We start from the raw sequence: 27,184 nt of genomic DNA, 5'->3' as shown, positions 1-27,184 counted from the left end.
GTCTTCTTCTTCTTCTTGCTTTATGGCGGAACGCAGGCTTATAAGTGCATTACCGCCACCTATCTCTCAAACTGACCATTGACATTCTATCTACAATCTCAATTAGGAGTGTCAGTGGTCAATTTGAGAAATAGGTGGCAGTAATGCACTTATAAGTCTGCGATCAGCTATAAAGCAAGAAGAAGAAGGAGATGCCTCACGCACATGGCCGCCTACTGCTGAGAACGCACACAAGAGGACGTGCTCAGGAGAGTTTTAACAGTTCGGTCGTTGCATGAATCAGAGGGAAAAAAACGATATAAATACTGTTCAGTTTCTTGCACAGACCGATCGTTTTGTGTCTTTACACATCAATGTATTGTCACGAGCCACAGGGTTTAATTTGGTTTTAAATTAAATTAAATTAAATTTATGCATTTAGCAGACGCTTTTATCCAAAGCGACTTACAGTGCATTCAGGCTATCAATTTTTACCTATCATGTGTTCCCGGGAATCGAACCCCCAACCTTGCGCTTGTTAACGCAATGCTCTACCACTTGAGCATTTACAATTATTTACATTATAAGAGTGATAGACTGCAACGGTTTGAGCTAAAAATCTTGGTTTGTGTTCTACTGAAGAAACAAAGTCACCTACATCTTGGATGCCCTGGGGGTAAGCAGATAAACATCAAATTTTCATTTTTGGGTGAACTATCCCTTTAACACAATTAAGTACACCTTAAAAATGTTCACTTTGTATTGTCAAATTAAACATTTTACTGTACATTTTAAGTCATTCAAATATTTTTTAATAATAATTGTGTCATTCTTATGAGAAGTATGCTTATTTTGATTTGTGTCGACTAACATATGAAAGTACTTTATTATAATTTTAGGAGTACTGTTATTCAATATTACATTAATATACAAGTAAATATTTTTTAATTGTACTAAATTGCAACTTCATCATTTCACAATCAAATCAAAATATTCAAAATCAATAGAAATTACATTAAATTATAGTTTACCGTAAATGCTTGTCAGCACATTCCACGTTATACTTTAACAATATTTTTTACGACAATAGGAGTAATTATTAAATTTTATATTAAAAAAATTACTAAATAAGTGGGTCAACAAAGCTCTCTAAAGTTCAGCTAATTGCATTTAAAGTAAATATAGACTATAATAAGTTCTCATTTAATTGCATTTAACATGCAATTTAGTGTCCGAAATTTTTTTATAAATATACTTAATTGTAATCTAAATGTAAAATATATTATTTTAGCTGCTTTAAACGCTGCTTTATCATGCATATAACAGGCAAGATGAAATGAAAATGATATTGAAAATAGCCTTCCTACAGAAATACAGTGATATAAAAACACCCGCGCCTCGTTTTGATTTTTTAAACGTGCAGTACGTGCTCATATTTATTCAATGAAGCCTTTTGGAAAATCGGTCAGTTTTGATATTGTGAGCACCACAAATAAATAAATGTATAGGAAACACATCACACAGCACAACCACCTGAGCCCAACTTCAGTCTACTCATCACCTTAACTTTAACTGCGTTTGTAGACGGCGCCATAGCCAGACTGATAAACAAACACAGACCAGAAGTTAACTTAGGGCCAGGTGCGTGTGCCCGATGAAACCGTCTATAGAAAAGAGCAGCTTGGACTTTAGGCTTAATAACTTCTTCCCAGCTTCTTTAATTATTTTGGCTCTGTTTGCAACATTTAGTGTGAGGAATACAGCAGTCCAACATCTGCTACCACACCTGACCAGCGCTGGTGGAGCCAGACCAACCCTGGACAGCTCCACACTGTCATGTTTACCAAATCTCTATGTTCTTAATAAAAGTGTGGACATCAAGCTGAGCAATTCAGACAAGTCATATGTGAAGGTAAAGCACACCCTCACTCAGCTGTGTATTAATAATGCACTCTAGTGTTGTGTTGAGTAGTTATTGGTAAAGAACCATTACTGGCATTGGCATCATGTGAAAAAATGCTGCTTTATTCTTGGAGGTGTTGAAACAAGCTTCGGTTAACGCTCTGTTTTTTGTTGTTGTTTTTTACAGGTGGAGTCTGTAAATAAGTTGTACAATATTCTCACGTCAGAAACGGTAGATCTAGTTTTGCGGAGATCTGCGGCAGAACAGCTGACTATTGTTTTGCAAGGTGAGGAATCCATACTTTTTATTTTATGAAATAAAATAAAAATAAAATACATATTTTATGAAATAAACATTAACTGAAGTTTTATTTCATCTAGTTGCCAATGCAACATTTCCCATTTCTGTTTAGTTTAAGTTTAACATTACTAAAACTAAATAAACATGCTTAAAAAATGATGAAAAATGATAACAGAAAATAAAAAATAAAGTCTAATTAAAAAGCTATAATGGTATATCAATAATGCTAAATTAACACTGGCGCATTTAACCATCCGCATTAATGGACTGTTGTCATTTGCATCAAATTAAACAGGTTGTCTCACAAACCAATTTTAAGTGTTTTGAAGCAAGTGTTTGATCTCTAAAGCATAAATTGACACAGCAGATAACATATTTCAACATGTGTTAGAAACAAAGCCAGTCTTGATTTATATTTCATTATGTTCTTTATAGATTCATCAATGCATGCTGTGCTGAAGGCCTTGGGTTTATCAGACAAGCTCATATCTTTCATCACGGAGTGTGTCAACAACAGTGTGGCGGTAATCCTCACATTCTCTTTTGTTTCGTGCGCCTTTTATCATGAATGAATTCGGGAAACTGGTGCCTGGGCATGATGCTTCAGTTAATGGTGTCAGTCATGAGTGAGTCAGTAATAGTTCACATGTATTGCATGCTCTGTACATCCCTTGGCTGATAGCTGCCAGCTTTGTCGAGTATTCCGGCCTGCTAATGTGACTAATTAGTGAAAATTATGCACCGAAATGTCTGGCAGTTATGCCATGAGCTGAATCTGATACGTCGCCTTCATTTGCCATGCCTAGTTAGTGCTGTTAATGTCAATTGTGACTTTGCTTTGGCTGTTTGTTTTGACTACTTGCCTTGGCTTTGAGGCTATTTAAGTTGTTGTGGCGTTATAGTCTTACTGTGAATGTTATGACTGCAGTCGTGATTTTGTTGACTCTGTAAACACTTCTAGACTCAATCATGATGACTTGTTATGACTTTTACCACTATGAAGGCAGCACCAGTGGCATAACACCTTTCTAAACAACTTAGCACTTCAGTAGTTTATCGCGGATGTGGTTTTCCCTAGGTTTAACGGAGTGTGAAAGTTCTTCTGATGATTATTAAAACTTCTTTAATTATCTCACTTTATTTTATTCAGTACTTCCAAGAAGCCCAGACCTTTGCAACTTATGCCTTTTGCCTTATCTGTGGGATCTGTTGACATTAGAAGGTTTTGAATTCAGGTTTTTATTCATTATGCAGAGCATGGATTGCTTGTTGGAGCCCAGCATATGCATGCTGAGGAAGCTGGTGTTTGCAGACCCCTCCCTGCGTCACAGTGTGGCTCAGCAGACGTCTCTTCTCATCATGCTGCTGAGAGGTAGGGCCCGCAAAACATCTCTCCAACATTAATTCATTCAGTTTACCGTAGATAATTAGTCCCAAGCACCAAAGTTTTGTAGGCACCTTTTTCATTCTGTTGTAGTTTATGTCAGCCAATTTGATACAATGATTGGGAAGGATTTCAATGTTCATAGTGCCAATTTTGGGTCATTTTCTCAGTCCCTCTAGCGCCACCAACAGTTCATAATTCAGTAGCGCAGTCACTACTGTTCAAATTTTTGACATTGGTAAGTTTAAAAAAGAAGTCTATTACGCTCACCAAGGCTGCATTTGTTTGATCAAAAATACAGTAATACTGTAATATTATTACAGTTGTTAAAATTAGTGTTCTATTTGAATATATTTTAAAATGTTATTTATTATTTTAATGGGAATAATGAATTTTCAGCATTTGATGGCATGGAAAATAACTTAAACAGGTAGTGAGAACATGTTTAATTCATTTTTTTATTAAACTGATACTTGGTAGATGTCATTGCCATTATGTCTTACTGGTGACAGCATCGCCTGCTAATCAAAATGTCATTAAACTAGCTAAAACTGGCTATTTTGGATAATAAAATCATGATTTTTCTCTCCATATGTTTGTGGGGGCTTGATTACCATGTTTTTAAGGTCTGCAATTTTTTACAAATATTAGTTTAGACCACCTGCACATCAAAACGTATAAATATGAGTAATTGGATATTTGAATTTTATAACCATTTCAACACATGCAAACAACTCAACGGCAATTTTTTAAAACAAAACTTTATTCCCACCATGCCCTTAGTGTTTAAGGAAAGTTTGAAGTTAGCAACACGTACTGATCAATAGTTATAAGCAACATATCTTCTAGCCTTTCAAACAAACAAACAGACAAAACTGATTACATGTTGTGACAGCACAGATCTACTGTGTCTGCTAAATCTACTGGTGTGTTGGGCCACTTAAAGGGATAGTTCACCCAAAAATGAAAATTACCCCATGATTTACTCACCCTAAAGCCATCCTAGGTGTACATGACGTTATGCTTTCATACATGAATACAATAAGAGTTATATTAAGAATTGTCCCCAGATCCATGTGGAGTAATTTTTATGATGGATGTTAAAAAGAATTTTGGCTTCAAAATCTCGACCACTATTCACTGCCATTATAAAGCTTGGAAGAGCCAAGACATTTCTTAATATAACTCCGACTGTATTCGTCTGAAAGACAAAAGTAATATACACCTGGTATGGCTTGAGGGTGAGTAAATCATGGGGTAATTTTAATTTTATGGTGAACTTTCCCTTTAATTGCTGCTCGTAATTGCACACTTTGTTTATTTTTATATTTACTGCTGAAAATGCAGAGCTGTTGACACTCTCCTTCCAGTTCTCAAGTCTAGAACATTGCACAAATGGCAAATGTAGTTTTTATGCATGCCCCACATTCTGACATTTACAAGCATTTTCAAGTGAAGAGCTCACCAATGTGCTGTTGCTGAATGTTTGTGATCGCCTAGAGTATAGTGATGTAAAATTTGGTTTTCTGGCTCAAGCCCTTTTTGTTTTGTTTTGCTTTAACATATATAATTGATGAGTTGTTGCTTTCCCTGTTATAGTTTTGTTTTCATGTTTTATTTTACCTTGCTCTCAGGATGTAGCCCTTCAAGCTATCATGCCACAATTAACCATTTTTAATGTGTACATATACTGTACGATTCCTGCTTTGACACCTTTGTACATTTAAATGATTGCTCTCCTGATAATTTGACTTCTTTTGATGCATCTTTTAGCTTCTCTGTTGATAAAGGAGAACCAGGGTGATGTGAGCGAGGCTGCCGCATTGATGTGCATTCTGCTGTTTGATGAAATAGCAAGAATGGATGTTTGGTATGTTTTCTTTGTTGGACAATCTGTGTGTCTATACAGTATGTAAAATATCTGCAGCCAGTTGCATTCAACACTGTCAGTAAACAAAAATCCTAATTAATGACCTTCTTATAATTATGAATGTGTTTTCTTTAACTTAAAAGAATAATTTATCCAAAAATGTAAACCTTAGGCCATACAAGATGTAGATGAGGTTGCTTTATCAGAACATATTTGGAGACATTTATCATTGCATCACTTGCACACCAATGGATCTTCTGAACTGAATGGGTGCCGTCAGAATGAGAGTTCAAACAGCTGATTAAAACATCGCAATAATTCACAAATAACACACATGACTCCAGTCCATCAATTACTCCATAATCCAAATCTGACATATTTGTTTAGTACTGTTTTAGACTATTTTCACCTGTAAACAGTGCTTGATTTGTGCATATTTCTCTCCTGATTCGGACGAGATGACTTTTTCACTAGAGAAAGGACTAGCAATGGTTTGAAGTTAAAAATGTTTTGATGATGGATTTGTTTCTTACAAGCATGCAGCTTTTCACTTCACAAGACATTGTGATTGCGAGTTTTTATCAGCTGTTTGGACTCTCATTCTGATGGCACCCATTCACTGCAGAGGATCCATTGGTGAGCAAGTGATGTAATGCACATTTTTTCCAAATCAGTTTTGATGATGAAGCAACCTCATCTACATCTTAGATGGTCTGAGAGTGAGGAAATGTAAGGAAATGTACTTATTGTTGATTTGACTCTTAATGACTTTCATTGTATAGACAGAAACACATAAAAACCAGAATGCTTTGGCTCACGTTACATTTCAACATCTTTGTTTCCTGATCAGGACTGATAAAGCTGGCCCAGACACAGGCCTGTCTTCCTTCTCACTGCCTGCTGCCATTATACGGAGGTAAATCACATCCATTACGACATTCTAGCTGTGCATTAAAAGAAATGGCTGTTTAATTTCACCATAACCTTACTTTCAGAGTTGTCATGGGTAAATTAAATGGTGATTTAACTATTATTTGACAGATTAATTGTGTATAAAATGTGTTATCTCAGGTATAATCTGCCGTTTCAAGCTCCTTCACACCATGCAGTCAGTCCCTACTGTTCAGTTCTTCCTCCATACTCGGACCTGCTGAGTCTGAAGCCTGCCTGGGAAGCACTGCAGATCACCTGGAACACAGCATGGCATTCTGGGATTGATGGACTGCTAGAGCATCTGAGGGGTTTTAGGAGTGATGTACCCGAGTAAGTTGGATTTGGGTTTTCATAGATATTGAAAATGTAATTTAATTTGTAACACTTTACCATAAGGTTTCATTTGTTAACATTAGTTAATATTCCGGCATATGTTAATATGCCAACATAATAAATTCAACATTTACTAATACATATTAAAATCAATGGTTTAATTAATGCAATTTAAACTAATTTGAACAAACAGTGAACAATTCTATTTTACTGACTAACATTAACATTGATTAATAAATGCTTTAAAAATATATTACTCCTTGTTAGTTAATGTTAGCTAATGCATTTTAATAAGTGAGTTAGTTTGAAAATGTTTTATTTATTTGTTTTTAAGCACTAAAATTGCATTGAGCATTAGAAGTTTTGGGTAGTAAATCTGGATCCTCTTAAGAGTTGAGACAGATCGCTTTCTTTGTTGAACAGTTCAGAAACTTTAGCAGCATACAATTTATGTTTTAGGATAAACGTCATTTTAATATGCAGCAGCTGTTGTTTTGTTACCAAGATTAAAATGATTACAGATCTGTTGGCAGTAAACCTGTCTGGCCTCCTTAAAGAAATAAATGAAAAAATGAAAATTCTGTCATTATTTACTATCATCCCAAACCTGTATGATCTTATTTATCTGTGGAAGGAAACTTTTATTTATTTCTTTTGAAGAATCTTTCTGTAACACTTGCAAGACATCAACAGTTCATGGTGACCATCTGTGTAAAACAAAGAAAAAAACCAACAAGGAGGAATCAGACAAATTCATTCTGGAGTTCTGAATGGCTTAATGTTTTAACGCTACACCTCTTTAATCCTAATTTTTTACTTCTCTAAGTTTCATGGTGAACTGGTGCTGTGCGAATCTCAGGCGGTGGTCTTAAGAATAAGCAACTTAAAGTCCGGGTTACATGACTGTGTTAGCAAGGTACGGGACGCGAGCTCCCACAGCACCGTGACTTTTGCCATGACCAGGATGCACCTGTACCTCCTTGCAGACCGCCTTGCACTCAAATCCACCGCCCAGAGCAACAAGACCATCCTGCAAACCCTGAGCTGGCACAACGCTGTAGAGAGGTAAGCTCTCTGTGTTGATCTATTGATTTGTTTTCCTGCACCTCCAGATTTGTGATTTGTGATCACCAGGCATGACTTTGCATGAGCTTGATGGAGTGCACCAGCATATCACAGCGCTAAACAATGAATGAGCTGACACATTCAGACATGAAGCGGAACAATGTTTTATCTTTGGCAAAATAAAGCTTAGAAATGACACTGGTGCTACAACTATATATAGTACTGTTCAAAAGTTTAAGGTCAGATATATATATATTTTATTTTGTTTATTTTTTCTGAGAGAAATTGTTTTGTTCAGCAAAGATACATTACATTGATCAAAAGTGACAGTAAAGACATTTATAATGTTACAAAAGACTTCTCTTTCAAATAAATGCTGTTCTTTTGAACTTTCTATATATCAAAGAATCCTGAAAAAAAAAAATGTATCATGGTTTCTGCACAACTGATAATATTTTATTTTTCTTGAGCACCAAAACAGCATATTTGAATGATTTCTGAAGGATCGTGTGAAGACTGGAGTAAAGGCAGCTGAAAATTAAGCTTTGCCATCACAGGAATAAATTACATTTTAAATAAATAGAAAACTGTGATGATTTTATCAAATACATGAAACCCAGTGAGCATATGACATTTAATATAAAAAAAAATCTTAGTAGCATTAAGGTAGTATAAAACAATGCAGTGCAATAAATTGTGGATGTGTTTAACCAGAGAATGCACACAGTCTAAAGTGAAAAAAGTATTTTGTAATAACCATTTTAAAAATAATATACACCTACAAAACATTTTACTCCCTTGTAAGGCGCATATTTTGACCCTTTCAACAATGTGAAATATATAGAAAATGATGCATATTGTAGCAATAATTCTCAGAATAGCTGTTTTAATGTATTTTTAATCAAATAAATACAGTCTTGGTAAGAGACTTCTCTCAAAAACATAAAAAAATCTTACCAACCCCAAACATTTGAGTAATAAAGTAAACCGTTTTTATTAATCTGACAGATTTCTGATGGTACGTCCAGCTTGCCGTCAAGATGAGAGGCTCTTGGTGGACATTGTGTCATTCCTCAACACCTTCTTCAAGCAGAACCAGTCTGAACTGGACCACCAGGACTTAAAATGGCTCTTAGAATTACTCCTAAACCAGGTATTTATAAATAAACCACAGCTGTCTTGAATCTGTTATAAATGAGTGCCTGCATTTCCCCGAGAATACTCTGGAGACCTCGTAAAACAATAAAGAGACTTATTGTACCTTGGTAATTAAATTAGTTTGCCCTCCTGCCTCAGATGCACCTCACAGTGTGCTGTATTTATTAAGAAAAGCTGAAATAAATCACACTGCGGAGCAATACAAATACATTAATATCGTATTAACGCTTGTAACGGAAAGCCGTTCATCAGCAATCATTGTTTTTGTTTCTCACACTGGGGATGAATGGCTTTATTTTTAAGTCTCTTCCTGCCTTACCTCGCATTAATGTGTATGTATGCAAACAAACCTGCCTTGACGCCTGACAGAGAACGCTGGGTTTGATGAAGCGCCTGGTGGGGGAGGTGGTGAAACGCAGAGAGCATCCACAGTCGCTGGAGTGTTTCTCAAACATCTGTGCTGTCTAAATGAAACACAGGCACTACAGTGCTTTTTTTATGGTGCCTGCTAAAGCAAGCACATGCTTATTAATAATCTTTTGCACCAAATTTTTAAATGTAACCCATCCTGCATCATCAGAGCTTCGGACATGAATGATTGCTCAAATCGTGCAGCTTAATGAGGAGGAGTATGCTATTACTTTCGAATGTTCTAGCCACCACCTGCAAGTGCTGATATTCCTAACTAAAACTATTAAAATCATTTTTGTTAATTGAAAATATAATTAAGCTGAGATAAAATAAAAAAAGAAACTTAAATGAAATTTAGAAATGTTGATTACTGTAACTAAGATTACAGAAACTGAAATTAAAATAAATTAAAGCTAAATATATTAAACAACAAACTGACAAAAAGTGAAAAATGACCATCACATAAAATGACTAAAACAAATACTAAAATAAATAAAAAACACTGAAAATGTAACAATAGCCAGTTCAAAATATTAATAAAGACAATAGTTTAAAAATAATACTAGAAAAACACTGAACTCAGAAACCACATGCCAATGCAACCACATGCCAATTTTTTCCTGAGTGCAAAAAATGTGGATGGAATCGTTGAATCCAGTCATACAAATGGAATTTACTGTGTGTCGCAAAAAGTCATAGAATTTGCCAAATTTTGGATGAATAACTCAAAAGTAGATCAGCACACTTAAATCAAAATGTGATATGGACTGTGTCTATGACTATTAAGACACAAAATACCATTTTAATATAATCCTGCATGTTCTGTGTCTCTGTGTGAATGAATGGTGCAGACACGCGGTTTCTTTTACTACACACATACTGAAACGCTAATGACGCTCGCCGTGTTTTCAGGATCTGCCATCTTAAATATATGAGAACATGAACACATAATCTCTAGAACTGCTTTGAGAATCACTTCATGAGCATTTTACCATTTCTTTTGAGATAAAAAAACTATTGTCATATCATATAAGCAAAGAAACTTATGCTGTAGGTCTTCACAGCATAGCATTAAAATAAAAGTTGGTCATATGATGCGATTTCAATTTTTCCTTTCTCTTTGGAGTGTTACAAGCTCTTGGTGCATGAAGAAGATCTGTGAAGTTGCAAAGACTAAAGTCTCAAATCCAAAGAGATATTCTTTATCAAAGTCAAGACTCTGCCACGCCCCCGTAAAACGGCTCATTCAAACACGCCCCCACATCTTTATGTCACTATATGGAAATATTTGCGTAATGCCGCCCAAATGTTCACGCAAAGAAAGAAGGTGTGGTTTCAGTAACCGCAGTTATTCTTGAAGCAGCCATGTCAGGGATATTTGGCCTTCTGAAAGTAGATGCAATTAGGAAGCTTTAAGATTACTTACAACAGAACAGCAACACATTTTATGGATGACCGTTTCATGAACCTAGGAGAGGAGATAATTCAGACTTTGCTACAATAATCTGTCGCTTCTGAATCAGCTACTGTAAGGAGTTTTGCATGTCGTGCGTGTGTGTGAGAGAGAGAGATAGAGAGAGAGAGAGAGAGACAGGGTCACACGGTGGAGTCAGCTGTCTTAACCGTCCATGGCTTGTGTACTGCAAACACATAGGAGCTTCATCACTGTCTGTCACGTGACTCTGTTCCCCTTTCAGGCTTGAACTGATGGTAAAACTAAGGTCATTATTAACTGTCTTTACATGTATTTTGAAAGATGAAGCTCGCGATTATGGAAAGGGGCGTTACATTTCCGACGAGTGCTTGCGGTGCTCGGCCAATCACAATGCACTGGGTCAGTTGGCCAATCAGAGCAGACTGCTCTTGTCAGAAGTAGGGACTTTGTAAAAAACGACGCGCTTGAGAGATGTGGGGCATAGAAGACCTACAATAATGTACAGTATCTGAAAATAATGTGTTTTTTGAACATTAAAGTATGTCAACATATTCTGTTAAACCAAATACTGATCTTTAAAAAAGTATCATATGACCCCTTTAACTTGAAGAAACTGTGACAGAAATATATTACTTAATGTAATGATAGTACTACTACTACTACTACTACAAGATTATTTAAACATTATTTTTCAAGGAATATTTACCAGAAAATTTATTTAATAGAATTTTAAATTAGTATAAGAAATAATATAAATGCACAACACAGTATTTCTGGAAATATATATATATATATATATATATATATATAATATATATATATATATATATATATATATATATATATATATATATTGAAAGCATGCAATTAATTTTTTTTTTTTTTTTTTTTTTTTTTTTAATAAAAATCTGTTATTTAGAGATGCTTTTGATTATTAAAATTTAATGAAACCATTAAAATGGAATCCAGAAAATGAATGGAAAAAATAAAACAATGTGAAAGAGAAAAAAACGTATTTCATTGGGCCTTGAAAATGTAATTTTTGTTAAACTTTTAATAAATTGCATTTAAATTGTTTGTTTCATCATTTCTTCAGAAAGTGTAAAATCTACTTAGTCCATATTGTGTAAATTTGTCTAAATAAATATGAAGGAAATTGATTTCTGGTGATGCTGACTGAGGAATTTGTAAAAAAGCTGCTGTTTTTACTGTCATTCCTGTGGTAGATGAGGATGAGGTTGGTGTCATCAAATTGTGTTCGGGTGAATCTGGAGGTATCCGAGAGCCGTAATTGACAGATAGCATTGTTAAGTAGCTGTGTGTTCTTGTGTGTAGGAGTCGCACACCCTGCTGAACTTGTTGCTGAGTGGTGAAGCGCAGACCCACACACAGATCCAGTCACAGGGGGAAGAGGACAAGCTCCAGGCCCACCTCAGTCACCGGCTACAGAGAGAACTGACAGGCCTCTTCAACACTCTGCTGCTTCGAATGACACACACTTCTGACAGGTAACACACACACAGCGGTGGGTGACACAAACGCAGGATAGCGACTCACAAACTGAATGAGTCACTCACACACACACACACACACACACACACACAAAATGACTCACTTGAATCATTTAGCGACAGACTCACACTTACTGACTCATATTTTTTTAACACATGCAGTGAACCATCGGACTGCTCTATCTATAGAACAGACCCACACACACTGTGGCACCTCAGTCCTGTTTGAAGACTATAAAAATTTTATTTCTCATCATTTCTCTTGACTAACTGTTAGGCCATAATATACTACAGTTTCAAAGTTTGGGGTTGGTAAGATATTTTTAATAAGATGTTTTTGTAAAAAGAATAATGTTGTAAAATATTATTATTTTGATATATTTTAACTTTGTGATTTATTCCTGTTATGCAAAGCTAAATTTTTAGCAGCTATAACTCCAGTCTTCAGTGTCACATGATCCTTCAGTAATCATTCTAATATACTGATTTGTTGCTTAAAAATATTCTTATTATTATTATCAAGGTTGACAGCAGCTGCTTAATATTTTTGTGGAACCTTTTTTTTAGGATTCTTAAATGCTGTTCTTTTAAGATTTCAATTATTTAATTTTAAATCTTTTGTAACATTATAAATGTAATTATTGTCAGTTTTGATCGATTTAATATATACTTGCTGAACAAAAATCCTGCTGACACCAAACTTCAAATGGTAGGCCTATTTACCAGGGTATTCCAGTTATTGTAGCTAAATTATGGCTTGAAATTAACTTTTTTTTTTTTTACTTGGTAGTACTGGTGCTCCCAACTAAAGACCTGTGCGGGTCGGATTTTTCAGTCCCACTCCCACAATCATTTTTATGTTATATTAGTTGTTCTTGTTGCTTTTGTGCAATAGATGAATAACAAATTGTTTATTTTTTAGATATATTATCTTAAGATATTTCTATTTTGCAGGAGTCCCACGAATCATTTTATTTTCCTGCATCCCGCACACACACACAAGTCTCTACCCAACCACACTCACCCATCAAGAGTTGTCACGCGCCGCACCCTGTTGCGTTGGGTCCCACGGTACTCCCACGGGAGTGCAGGTCTCTACTTCCAACTTCTAAAAATGAACTACAATTACTAAAACCACAACTACAATTTATATATCTAGGAACTGCTTATCCCGTTTTGCTGTGAGACGGCGCTTTGGCTGATTGGGAGGGTTGCTTGCAGGGAAGGAACCGCATGTTGCTGCAGGAGGTTCTGATAAACATTTGCATTTACTCTACCATGTACATGTAGCAGTATTAGAGGCCCAACTCCTGCTGCACAAAACATCCCCCAAACCATGACAACTCCTCAATCTTTTTTTGTGATCAATTTTTTTATTTATTTTTATACATACAACAAACATCACAAAACCCCAAAACAACAACAATAGACATCATCCACACACTCTGTGTTACTATACATGCTCCATGAATAACTTTGAAATATATAAGACGGTAAGCCAAGTTTTAGAGGTTAAACTGAGGTTAGACCACACTTTCTCCCAAGTCGACAGATAAATTAAGGTCAGATAATTTCCGATTCCAAACAGATTTGACACGAAAAGGCATTGTAATGCGATCAACAAATCCCACACCGAGGAAACAGATGATTGACCAGAAGATGGCGCAATCCAATCCCGCACAAAATGAGATCTCCTTAAAGTAACTCTATATGCCAAACCACCTGAGTGCGCAATCCTTTTAAAATTCAAATGAAATAAATATAAATATTAATGTCTGTTGTATAAAATAAAAGTAGCACAGAAACAGGAACGACAAACAACTTTGAACAACAACCAAAACAGACCGCACATTACCAAGAATATAGGTCTGCCTAAGAAAAAAACAAAACAGAAAAATATTTGGATACGTGACCAATCCACACCAACGCAAAACCTGTCTCTAAAAAGCCGAGCGTCAAGAACTAGTAATCAAACCTTCTCTCCATTAGCTCCAAAAAAAAAGATTTCAAAGCTTATCAGTCAGTAGATAAGATTGCAGGATAGAAGATCACAGCAGCAACTTAAGTGTCCATGTCCACGTTGTTATTTTTCTCTCCTGGGCAGTTAAGATGCCTTCTTCTGTGGCAGTGAGCTGATAAAATCCTCTGCTTTCTGAGAAGAGTAGAACATCATCTGTTCACAGTTGTGTCATAGTTTAATTATTGCCGGATAGATGAGAAACTGCTGCAAGACCCAGTGCTTTCATCCTCCTAAGGACTGGGTTGAGGTTCCTTCTCCTGGCAGACGTGGCTGGACTGAAGTTGGGAAAAATCAGCAGCGTGACATTATCCTGCATATATTTCACTGGGTATGCCTGCCGTGCACCCTTCAGGATCGTCAATCTGTCTTGCCATCTCAGCACATGAAAGATAAGAGTACGCGGCCACTCGGAGTTACTTTTTCTTTTGTCATACACGCGATGAGCCTGCTCAATCTCAATATTGCGTCCTTTCAGTGCAGGAATCCACTTGGATAGATTATCTCTGAGAAAAAGCCGGCTGCATCAGAGCCTTCCGCCCCCTCTGGTAACCCCACCAGTCGTACGTTATTTCTCCTGCTCCTATCCTCCATGTTCGTCACTTTATCGGTAAGTTGTTTTAGCTGTTTTCTTAGGTTCGTGACTGTTCTCCTGTCCTCATGTGCAGCTGCTAGAATGGAATCGACCCAGTCACGTGTCTGTTTTGCCACGATGGCTTGCTTTTCAACTTCTGCTTTTAGCAATTTGCAGAATTGTTGGTCGCTAGTATGTCCATATGTAGGTCACGCACCAATACCGGGGTCCGTACAGAGTCTATCGCATCTCTTACTCTCGAGGCCACAACCGAATCCAAAGTACTTTGCTGCTCTTTAAGTGCTAGCTTGATATGGCGCCATCAAGCTCTTCTTTAGTGATTTTGGAATCTTTGAATTTTTTCTTTATTGGCGATTGCTCAATCACTCTTCAGATTTTCCTTGACCGGTGAAGTACTCATGATGGAGTAAATAGAAAGTAGTTCGAAATTTACTATCAGTATTGTAGAATATTTGACAAAGTGAGCAGAGCGAAGGACCATGTGTGCACCGCCGTCGAAGGGTCACATGATCTCCCTCCTCCTCCTTCTTTCACTAACTTCTTTACACACTTTGGGTTCAGTCTTTCCTTATTTTGACGTGGAACAAAATGTTTCCCATCAGACTCAATTAAATTAAACTTGTTTTCATCACTAAAATGAACTTTGGACCAGTTCTCTCTCCACACAACATGTTCCTCAGCAAAGGTGTGCTTAGCCTTTTGAATCTTTCTGCTGATGAGAGGCTTCGTCATTGCAGAGTGCACTTTCAGTCCGACTTCTCTTAAACATGCCAAGACAGACCCTTACCCTGTTCAGCACTTAACTGGCAAGCAACTCCAGCTGCAGTGTTGAACCGATTCCCCATTGAGAGTCTCTGCATTATCTTTGTTCTTTTCATCTTCTCTCTTCAGCACTTTATATTTTGTGTGCTAGTTCCCAGTCACATAACAGTGGAGCACAGTGAAAGGGAGTGATTAACGGCTAATATTAACCAATCTGGAAAGTCTGCATTAAAGCTAAGAATGTACAGATGATGTTTAATTGGTTATGTAATGTTGGATACAATGGTTGACCAGTCACTGTTTCAGCTCACAGACATATACGGTGCAGTAATTAGTGAATGTTTTGTACAGAAATGATTCAGGTTGCACCACAACAATTATTTGCATTTGCACAAATGCTCCCAAATATATATTTTATCACACAGCTTAAATTCCGGAAGCATATGCGACCAAAATGGATTTTGTTTACATCAAAGATTTTGTATTAAGAAATTGTGTTGAGCTCAAACCTGCGTCACCCATATGCACATCACAGTTCAATGGGACTGAAACATGTGCGCTAACCCCTGCTTCATGGCCCAAGAAGCTTCTAAGATTTTTTTTATTGAGTAAAAGAATGATATCATTCTTTGACCTAAGTCTTTTTTCTAACAGGATGATTGGTTTGAAGACTGCTGTGCATTTTAATTAAATCTTCAAGTGTATTCAAGAGCCATAGCGTCTATTGAGTTTAGCGTGCACCTGTGGTTAGTGAGGGTGCGAAAACACTCTGTCACATCTGTTTGCTTCCCAAAACACACTCATTGAAACCATTTAGTCCAACAAGGCAGATTTGTTATTCCGAAAACACTCTTCCTTTTCTCTTTGACGTACATGCATAAAATGTTTTACAATCCTCATTAGGAGTCTTTTCCTTCTACCTGCCATCTGGGGGGAAATACAAATCTAATGACGCTTTTGATTTAATTTTGTTATTTATGGAATAACTCTTCTGAAGACTCCTTGAGGATCTGTAAATTGGAAACTCCCACTGTTAGTTGTTGATGTATCAAGGCTCTGTAATGCAAATCTGATCTACTAAGACATTTCCCTGCATACATTTTCAGTTTATGAGCAGCAATCTAACAGGTATCATTTTTTTGGGGTGCTTGTTTTGGCACTTCTAAATTATAATTGTTTGTAGTCCATAATAGAAGAAAAGTACTTTGGAAAAACAGCATGAACTTGTTCCTCAACTAAAAACACATGGATGGAGTGGTTTGATGCTGCAAGAAGAATAGAAAGCGTAAATAATTTGAATAAATTAAAGTTTAGCAAATAGATTAAATTCATATGATTAGGACGTTTAAATTTATTTTTTTTTACTTTCAGATCTGCAACGTTTTTGTTACCAGCCCTTGTCTTGAAGTGCTTGGACAAAACTAAACAAAACAATAAACACTGAAATAAAATAAACAAAATAATCACAACAATAAAATAAACACATGATCCTTCAGAAATCATTTTAATATGATGATTTGGTGCTCAAAAAAACTTTTTTTTTATCAGTGTTGAGAAAAGTTGATACATTGATACATACATTTTGTCATTCAAGATTCTTTGAAATGAACATTTGTTTAAAATAGAAATCTTTTCTAACATTATAAATGTCTTTACTGTAATGTTTGATCATTTTAAATAGTCTTTGCTAAGTTTAAGTATTACTGTATCTTATTTACCTCGTACTTTTGAAAAATATTATATATAGTGCTTCATACTAAGACAATGATCCCTATAATGATGACTTTGTTTCTCACTCGTTTGCATTTGTCATCTTTTTTAAAGGATTTGTGAGGTTCTGTCTGGACCGTTTGCCTCTGAACTGTCTCTGCGCCTGCTACAGTGCCTACGCTTGTCCGACGCTCCATGCTTCTACGGCCTGCCATCTCTAGAGCGCACTCTCAGGACCATGGCCCATGTGACGGCCCTGCCTGGATGGAGCACGCACACACCCAACATGGAGCCAAACACACTCTGCCTCAAGTACCTCAGTGGCCTCTTGGAAGTATGCATACACACATGTGCTCAAGTGTCTTAGTTACACACTAGAATATATTTTGCACAGATTATTTACACTTATCCAGACAGAACACATTAAACACACACTCACACTCAGGGTCCAAGATGTTCCCAAACACTTAAGCATGAATCACTTCATTCTGACCAACCTGTGTCTCAGCTGCATCTCACTTCGCATTATGAAATTTCTCTTTCTCCAGACTGCTAATTATGATTGTGTTCCTGTTTGACTGCTCTTCCCAGGTCATCTCTTCATTCTACGTAGATTTGGGAGGAAACTCAATGTCCTTCATGGGCAAAGGAGTGACAAAAAACGCAGTTATCTGCCTGCTTCATCTGTCACATGAGATGATGAAGGAAAATAAAAATGAGGTCAGAAATGCCATTGCAATTGACACTGATATCACAAGGCTTTAAATCTGACACTAGGGGGTGATAAAACTTATTTTAATCAATTTAGTGAACATGATGTTGGCCGATTATATCGGTTCATCACTAGATATTCTGTATAATATTAAGTGGAATGGTTATCATTACAGCAGATCTCCATAATTAGAGTGTTTGTGTGTTGTTTAAGACTGGATATCCCTGTGGTCTCTGGGCCGTGAGCAAAGTTCTGATGGGCAGAGTGCCGCCCAGCTTGGCTTGGCCTGGTTAATTCCCCTGTGGGTGGACCGAGACCCTGAGGTAAGACCTTCATATAATGCACATTATGGCAGTACAGTAGGTAATTAACATAAAGTGCTGTTTTGAAAACTTTTTGGACACTTACATGTAGTGGTTGACTGATATTGTTGGGTTTTTTTGACAGCCAATGCCGATATCTTGGAAGCAGGGGGGGCGATAGCTGATATAATTTTTATAATTATTATTAATATTTAAGAAATTTGAAATCATTTGACAATGGATTAACCCTCTGGAGTCGATTAACGCGTATACGCGTTTTGGGGTATTTTCTCCTGATAACCCCAAAAAGAACTTAAATTACACTTTCAGTTTTGATCGTACAGATAATAGCAATACATCAATCGAATTCTGTAAAGGGTCAACTTTTTTTGTATACAGACATAATAACAACAAAACTTTGTGCACTTATAAAATAAAGATAACAAACAAGGAGTGCTGTCTGCAGCCTTTGCCTGCGCTGATCTTCATTTTCAAACGTGTCATTAAAATGAACTGTAACTCAGTGAATACTCAACACAGAGACATGAGAGAGATATCTATAGAAAGCCTGACATGTCTACTTTTAAACTAAATAAGTGCTGCCGAAAACAAATATTCTGTGATAAAGTAATTCATATGAAAACAACGCAGTGTCCGTTTTTCACGTCTCCCTTCATTATCTTCTAATGCGACCACGCCCCCGCGCTGAACGCGCTTTTGAGATTCAAATGTTTCACTGAAGCGCGCGGCTTTTGAATACGCCCACACAACAGAAGACAACGCAGCGAGATTGTTCTTCAAGGTTTTTTTAATTTACTGTTTCCTTCGCGATGAGAGGAATAAGACATAATTCACCCCAAAAAGATGTGATGTGGTTGAGGATTTGAGGTTTGGATTTCCTCAGAAAAAAAGAATGAAGCACTTTATTCAGAGATCATAAACATGAGTAAGTTTCTTTTTATTTATTTATATACTTGTACTAGTTTTCACATAACGTGTAAACATTTACTAGTTAGACTTTTTCCAAAGACTTTTTCCAAACTATAATTCCTGACTAAATGTATAATCAAGTGAAATATTATGAATGTTTCAATAACAATATACACTACTATACCATTCAAAAAGCTTGATGTAATAATATAATGTACCAATAAATGTAACTGTAACAAATGTAACAAAACAATGCTGTTCTTTCAATTTATCCACCCCTAAAAAAACCTGAAAAAAAATATTCTCAGCTCTTTTCAACATTAATAATAGTAATAATAATAATAATAATAATAATGATAATAGTAACAATAAATGTTTTTTTGTAGAAAATAAGATTGTTAAAAGGATTTCTGAAGGATTGTGTGAGAAGTAATGATGCAAAAAATTCAGTTTGAAAGTCAGCTTTGATTGTTCCTAATAAACTGTTTAACTGCACTCACAAGTGAATATTAAATTATGTTGTGGGATAATTAAATATATTCTAAATAAACTACAAACATAAAATTATATACATTTATTTTGTCCTCACATTCTTTCTTGTAACTCATCCCTCTCAGTGACACAGCTGACTGAATGGCTCATTATGCAGCTCATTATGCAGGGCTTTGTCTTCTCAGGTGTGAATTCATGATAGCTGACGTCTTCTCGCATATGACTTTTTACCAACCAAAAAGAGTCTTAGAAAATTTAAATCAATATATTGTTTTCTGTAAGTGAGTAAACAAGATGATTTTCACATCATTTAGAAAGAACAATTCTAGGCTACAAGCTCCAGTTCTCAAAAGTTCTGGGAACCAATGTTCTGTATGTGTTTTATTGCCTTATTCAAGTGATTTAACATTTTTAGTTTTTCACTAACCACGCATAACATTTTTTTTCTCAAAAACTAAACTTGTTTAGTTTAAAAGTAGACATGTCAGGCTTTCTATAGATATCTCTCTCATGTCTCTGTGTTGAGTATTCACTGAGTTACAGTTCATTTTAATGACGTGTTTGTAACTGAAGATCAGCGCAGACAAAGGCTGCAGACAGCACTCCTTGTTTGTTATCTTTATTTTATAAGTGCACAAAGTTTTGTTGTTATTATGTCTGTATACAAAAAAAAGTAGACCCTTTACAGATTCGATTGATGTATTGCTCTTATCTGTACGATCAAAACTGAAAGTGTAATTTAAGTTCTTTTCGGGGTTATCAGGAGAAAATACCCCAAAACGCGTATACGCGTTAATCGACTTCAGAGGGTTAATGCCAACAAAAACTACTGGTAAGAGGGACTACAACGAGCTTCTTCCCGGCTCCGTTACGTCACGAAACCAGATAAACCCCATCCCCGTGAACATGCAACAAAGGGGACAAGGTCATGTTGTGCTGCTTTAGAGAAGAGGAAGAGAAAACTAGGGGTGAACTACTTATTTTCACATAGCAATGAGAAGCGTTATACATATATTTGAAGATGAAAAAAGGGGGAAGTGGTTTTTTTGTGCTGCTTTATATCTAAAAGTATTAGACAACAACAAACAAACATTCCATTAAGAGCCGTGCTTGCACAGTTTCTGTGCGATCCTCTTCATTAATATTCTCTGCATCTCAATCGGGCTCAAATTGATAAACTATATAGAGGACGTCAGTGTTTACAATACAGTAGGAGCACATTCTGAGCTTGAGGGGCAGGATGTTCAGCTGACCAATCTCAGCCCATCGCGTATTTCTGAGGGAGGGGCTTCATAATAATAAGAAATAATCAAGGCTTTTGTCAGAGAAGGAACAGATCGCAGTTGAATAAAGGTTAATTATGTGAAAAATAATGCGTTTAAAAAAAAAACTAAGCATGAACACGTTAGACTGCACCCCATAAACACAATCAAGCCTAGAAAAACCACCCCTTTAAATTAACATTCTCTGTACTTTTGCACTGAATGCAATCATAGACAATGTAAATTTATTAAATGTACGTGTCCATAATTTTGATGAAAACCTTATTTAGCAATTTGTGTGCATTGGCCTTCTGTTTTGGATAGTTTTCCCAAGTACTCGTGCGTGTCCAGGCCTCCCTCAGCTCAGCAGATGCTGAGCACTGAAAATAATGGGCATGACAAACACAAATTAGTGCCAGTGCTACACGCCAAAGAGCTCATGGCAGTTAGCACTGCCAAGCACATGTGCTGGGTCTGAACACAAGTGTGTGTGTGTGTGTATTTGTCTGGCTCTAGGTCCGCTGCGCCAGCCTAGCTGTGGGTGCAGCTCTGAGTTCGCTGGAGCGAGGGTGTGTGGCGTTGTCAGAGAGTTGCCAGAACATTTCAGGAGGTCTGTGGGCCACAGTACTCAACATCCTGCTGGAAAGACAGGAGTGCAGTATGGTGCGCCGAGAGGTGAGTCCATCCAGCTTAAACTTGAAAACAACACAAAAAACTCCCAGACTGCTTCATACTGAGAGTCTATGGACTGCCCTCAGTCAGTTCATGGACCATCTGATGCATGTTGGACTCAAAAAAATGGAAAGTCATATTCACGATTATTTTGGTCAATATTGTAATCATGATTATTTAAAGGAGTCATATGACGTTGCTAAAAAGAACATTATTTTGTGTAGTTGGTGTAATGAAATGTGTTTATGCGGTTTAAACTTTCTGTCTATCCCTGAACATTTGGGCAGCGTCATGCAAATCTTCCCACATCTTGACATAGACATGTGGGGGTGTTAAAACGAGGCGTTTTAGGAGGCCATGGATGAGTCTGAACTTTTATTAAGAATGTCTCTTTGGGTTTGAGACTTTAGTCCAGGGGTCGGCAACCTACGGCACGCGTTCCAACAGTGGCACGCAGTGGGATAATCGCTGGCATGCAAGCAATAGGGAAAACTGCATACTGACGTACATTTTGAGGTAACTTCTCATAGTCACACAGCCTGTTAGGAGCTATAAATACTATTAAAGTGTGAGAATTAACTTGCGCTAGTCTACGGAACCCACGACCACTGCACATACTAGGCACTTAACATCAAAGCCTCAGTGGTCTAACAGCTCTCGTCAATGTCAAAATGACTGAGATGGCCAATCAAATCAAAGTAGGTGGGGTTTACTGTTGACAGAAGCAGAGCACGAAGCCTCAGTTTAACGTTAAAGAGAGTGAAGTAAGATGAAGCTGCAAATCATTAGTCAACTTTTAATGATACGTTTACGATAGAAATGTTAAATGACTGACATCCATATCCAGTGATGCAAACGACTCAATTTATTTATTTTTTCTCAAATATGGCCATTTTGAAAGAGAGAGAGAGAGATGTGTAAATTGTCTGTGTCTGTGTCTCTCTCTACAAATAATGAGTTTAGTTACTTAAAAACAGTGTAGTTACTTAAAAACCCCCTCCTTGCTGAAAAATATAATGTAGCAATTCAGTATCTTTAATAAAATTTGCGTGGCAGCACTGACAACAAGTTTATGAGCTTCTGAATGTTACTTTTTGCACAGCGCAATCTCTGATGTGTGTGCGCATCAATTAAAGCAGCGCATTAATATAGAACGGTGATTTAACTGAAGGTTTTAATGCATTAGCCTTGTCATACACACACATAGTGGTGTTCAGTACTGTCACACTGTATATATGTTATTCAAGAAACTTTAGAATTTTTTTTTTTTTTGTGTGTGTGTGTGGGGGGGGGTGATGGAGGGAAGGGGAGGCTTGGCACAGTGGTTAACCAGTAAAATTAAAAATTGCACGTCATGCCCTGCTTTATTCTTTGCAACTTTAGGGATCTTATCTATTCACTGAAAGCTTGTAACACTCCAAAGAGAAAGGAAAACTTGAAATCGCATCATATGACCCCTTTTACATGATTATGAGGGGGCTATATGACCAAAACTTTTTAAGTGATTTATTTAAAAGATAGTGATACACATCAAATATATATTTCCTGTAAATAAGGTTGCTATGACATCTACATTGTAGAGATCAGCAAAAAAATCACTGCAATTATGCTACCCTAAAGGCCAATGTTGTAATATTACAAAATTTCACTAAAAACATACTAAAATATAAAAACTAACTTATTTTTGCATTAGATGCCTCCCACAACAACAGTTTTTTTTTTTTTCAGTTTTTTTCAGTTTTCTTTTTCTAAATTTGGGTCTTACAGGGTTAAGCACACGCTCATTTCTTACATGAATGACAAAGGTATACATGAATAATCACTAAGCGCTGTATTTTAACACATTTTTGCATGTATTTGACCATTTAGGCACACACCTTGAGCTAAAAGATGACTTTGCATGTCCGTGTTCAGCTGCATCTCTGAGCCATAGACTGTATAAAAACATGGACGTACTGTACGTGACATCACCCGTAGATTCCTGAAGAGCGTTTTTGAAGCTCAAAGTGGGCGGAGTGGGCTGTCGCCATCTTGACAGCGCGTCACCATGCGTCACTCCCGGATAATCAAAAATGGGCAAAAAGACGGGAGCTGGTTGCTGAAGTCACGCCCACCTAGCTCCCCGGCAGTGTCAGCAGCGGCAATCCACCTGTCACTCAAGTGGCCACGCCCTTAATTATGCAGAACTTTAAGGCTTAATAGAATTTAAACAGAAAAAGTTCACCCTTGTCACAGTTCTCATGAAGGGCAAAATTAGCTATATAGACCAAAATAATTTTTTTAACCAGGCTGTGAACATGTTTTTTTTCTGCTGTAAAGTTGGCCGTTTTAACATGGGGAGTCTATGGGATTAACTCCCTTTTGCAGCCAGCCTCTAGTGGCCAGTTGTCGAATTACAGTTTGTCACTTCCTTATTGGCTTCACATGAGAGAGCGGGAGGTTGCCACTTGCTCTGAGCGTATAAAACGGTGTCTTCCTGAGGAGCAGCGCAAGTTCTCTTTCACGCTTTTTAAAACATTAATAAATCTAATATAGCATACTTCTATAAATCATGCACGTCCCATTTTGTAAAGTCACGTTCTCTCTCTCTCTCTCTCTCTCTCTCTCTCTCTAGAGATTTCTACTTAAGTATATTGCAAAATGGAATTTACTCCTGTGATGCAAAGAAGAATTTTCAGCAGCCATTACTTCAGTATTAAGTGTCACATGATCCTTTAGGAATCATTCTTTTCTGATTACATTTTTTTATTATTATAAATGTTAAACTGTTGTTCTGCTTCATATTTTTGTTTTGGAAACCGTGGCACACTACCATACAGAAGTATAACTAATAGTATAAATAATACTTTCATTCAGCAAGGATGTATTCAGTTTAATAAAATTGACTGTAATGACATTTGTAATGTTACAGAAGACTTCTATTTGTTTTAATCATTGGCTACCAATAATAATTGAGCAATAGATAAAAATATAATGATTTCTGAAAGATCATGTGACACTGAAGACTGTAGTAATGGCTCCTGAATATTTAGCTTTATGGTCACAGAAATAAAAGACATTTTAACATATATTCAAATAGAAATATTATTTTAAATTAATACAATGTTTCACAATATTACAGTTTTACTGCATTTTAATCAAATAAATGTGTCAACATGACAAATCCCTCTACAGTAAATGATGCCTCATCTATTTATGACATACTCACACAAAGTACAAATGGTTTGCTACAGTCGCTTTATTGCATCCAGTGTAGACAGCCTTTAGCTTCTGCGTCTGGTGTAGACATGGCATAAGAGACTTCTTTAAAAAAAAAAAAAAAAAAAAAAAAAAAATATATATATATATATATATATATATATATATATATATATATATATATATATATATATATATATATATATATATATATATATATATATAAAGAAAAAAACCTCTGCATCATTAAAATGTAATCTTAATTATCCAAACTTTTTACCAGTAGTGTACAAAGAAATAAAGTGCTTAGTAGCTGCACAAAGCAATCAGTCGCCCACTTCCTGTGTAAGTGGGCGTTCTAGGTTAGAATAAGCTGCAATTATGATTATATTTTAATGTCGAAAGTCAGAAGGGCTCTGCAAGTCATATTTGTTCAGATCTGTGATCTATTTCTGAATGTTTCATTATTACTATAGGTTTAGTACAAAGACATATTCAGAAACAGGAAGAGAAAAAGAGGTTAAACAAGCATAGACAGTCACACTTCCAAGGAAATGTGTTTGCATTTCTCTCTTTTTAAAGAATTTCCCCCTTGCTTTGTGCGATTCCTTTGAGAATTCAACCAGCATGCATTTCCATTCATTTGCAAGAAGATGGCAGTGTTGCTGATTTTTATGTTCCCCTTCCCTATAGGCAGCGTTTATTTTGCAAAACCTCCTTGTGATGCCAATGCCTGCTAATGCAGAAGAGGCCAAAGAGTGTGCCTGGCAGGTATGTTTACATGAGAATAAACTTTCAGAACTGAATATCAATAACACAGCCGCTCTTAAAAGCTCTGTAGACATAACAGATCTGTCTATGGTGATTTCTGGGTTTCTTAGTATTATATTTTCTGTATATTCTTTTTTATCTTCTATTCTTCTCTTTTTTTGTGTCTACCAGAGCCCCTGTGTGCATGATGAGGATTCAGGCCTGTGTCTGGTCGGGCTTCCTGCCCTGCAGGCTCTGTTGTACCACTGCCAGTTTTTTGAGAGCGTGGGCCAGATGGTGAAGAGCTGTTACATGGGCAGACATGCCTTCACCCTAAGCCCCCCTCCACCTCCAGCCAATGTCACTCAGGGTATGGTGTCCACACGCCCAGAGCACTGCCAGCTATTAATGGATGTCTGACTCGGTGACATCCATATGCTTACACACATTATTAATACTGTTCTGTACTAGAGATCATGGCCAGTGTGCTGCATATTTTAGATGATGGTGTTTACATTTATCATTTGCTTGTTATAACAGAATTTAAAGTATTGGTAGCTGTTTGAGGTAATTATTCCAGTGCATATAATTTAGTAGTACATTTTTCTGTTTTGTTTGTAAATGAAGCAGTGTGTGTTTCTCTCTGTAGAGACAGATCTGAATGATTCTCTGAAGCACTGGAGAGAGATGCTTGCTCCTCTAAACCAAACTCAGGGCTCAGGATCCATGTCCACCTCCAGTACTCTGGTCAGTAGACATAAATTTGTAGTCGACCAAGGTTTTCTTCTAGCAGGGTTTCTGCAGGTCTTAATGTCTTGATTCACCTTCCATAAATGAATGCCTTAAAACACCTTAAATCAGAGCAGAAAGCCTTATATACATCATCATGGCATTAAATTTTGCATGCACTGCAAAAAAAAAAAAAAAAAAAAAATCTTGCTCAGTATTTTTGTCTTGTGTTCTAATACAAATATCTTAACATTCTTAAATCAAGATGCATGTACCCGAGATGCAAAATTAAGATATATGTTTTGTTTACTGAAATATTAAGTTATATGCTTAAAACACATCTGTAAATGGGCTAGGAAGACTTGTTTTCTATTTGAATAAAGTTAAATTCATTTTAAACTTTACATTTAATTTTAAACTTTGTCATTTCTATATTTATCAAAGAATCCTGAAAAAGGTTTTCACAAAAATATTAACTATTTTCACTGAAAATACACTGAAAATAATAATTATAATATAATACAATTAATAGTAAAACAAAACTGATATAATAAAAAAGTAATGAAAAGTAATCTTAAGTACCAAATCAATATATCAGAATTATATAATATACTGTATTTTTGACCAAATAAATGCAGCCTTTGTAAGTACAAAAGAGTTCAACAACAATAAAAAGCTTTCGAATGGTAATTTATATTTTTATTATTTGTACTATATTATAATGTAATGTAAAATAAAATGTCATTGTTAGTTATAATATAATAATATAAT

General features: G+C 36.2%; 1 protein-coding gene across 2 annotated transcripts in view; it reads left to right on the top strand.

Annotated features, from left to right (window-relative positions):
• rttn (rotatin) overlaps window positions 1–27,184 on the top strand; it is a 70,288-nt gene that overhangs the window by 20,793 nt on the left and 22,311 nt on the right. For both annotated transcript variants that reach the window (XM_042752025.1, XM_042752024.1), the window contains exons 18-34: window positions 1,729–1,891; window positions 2,069–2,168; window positions 2,618–2,706; window positions 3,437–3,554; window positions 5,340–5,436; window positions 6,287–6,352; window positions 6,508–6,699; window positions 7,528–7,767; window positions 8,776–8,920; window positions 12,107–12,279; window positions 17,481–17,700; window positions 17,958–18,086; window positions 18,291–18,401; window positions 21,581–21,739; window positions 25,628–25,705; window positions 25,877–26,054; window positions 26,334–26,431. In XM_042752025.1, coding sequence (XP_042607959.1) covers window positions 1,729–1,891; window positions 2,069–2,168; window positions 2,618–2,706; window positions 3,437–3,554; window positions 5,340–5,436; window positions 6,287–6,352; window positions 6,508–6,699; window positions 7,528–7,767; window positions 8,776–8,920; window positions 12,107–12,279; window positions 17,481–17,700; window positions 17,958–18,086; window positions 18,291–18,401; window positions 21,581–21,739; window positions 25,628–25,705; window positions 25,877–26,054; window positions 26,334–26,431 — 2,356 coding nt within the window. The remainder of the gene's footprint in view (window positions 1–1,728; window positions 1,892–2,068; window positions 2,169–2,617; window positions 2,707–3,436; window positions 3,555–5,339; window positions 5,437–6,286; window positions 6,353–6,507; window positions 6,700–7,527; window positions 7,768–8,775; window positions 8,921–12,106; window positions 12,280–17,480; window positions 17,701–17,957; window positions 18,087–18,290; window positions 18,402–21,580; window positions 21,740–25,627; window positions 25,706–25,876; window positions 26,055–26,333; window positions 26,432–27,184) is intronic.

This window comes from Cyprinus carpio, chromosome B24 (assembly GCF_018340385.1).
Source record: "Cyprinus carpio isolate SPL01 chromosome B24, ASM1834038v1, whole genome shotgun sequence".
Lineage (NCBI taxonomy): Eukaryota > Metazoa > Chordata > Actinopteri > Cypriniformes > Cyprinidae > Cyprinus > Cyprinus carpio.
The sequence above is the reverse complement of the archived record's forward strand: the minus strand, read 5'-3'. Positions and strand labels throughout refer to the sequence as shown.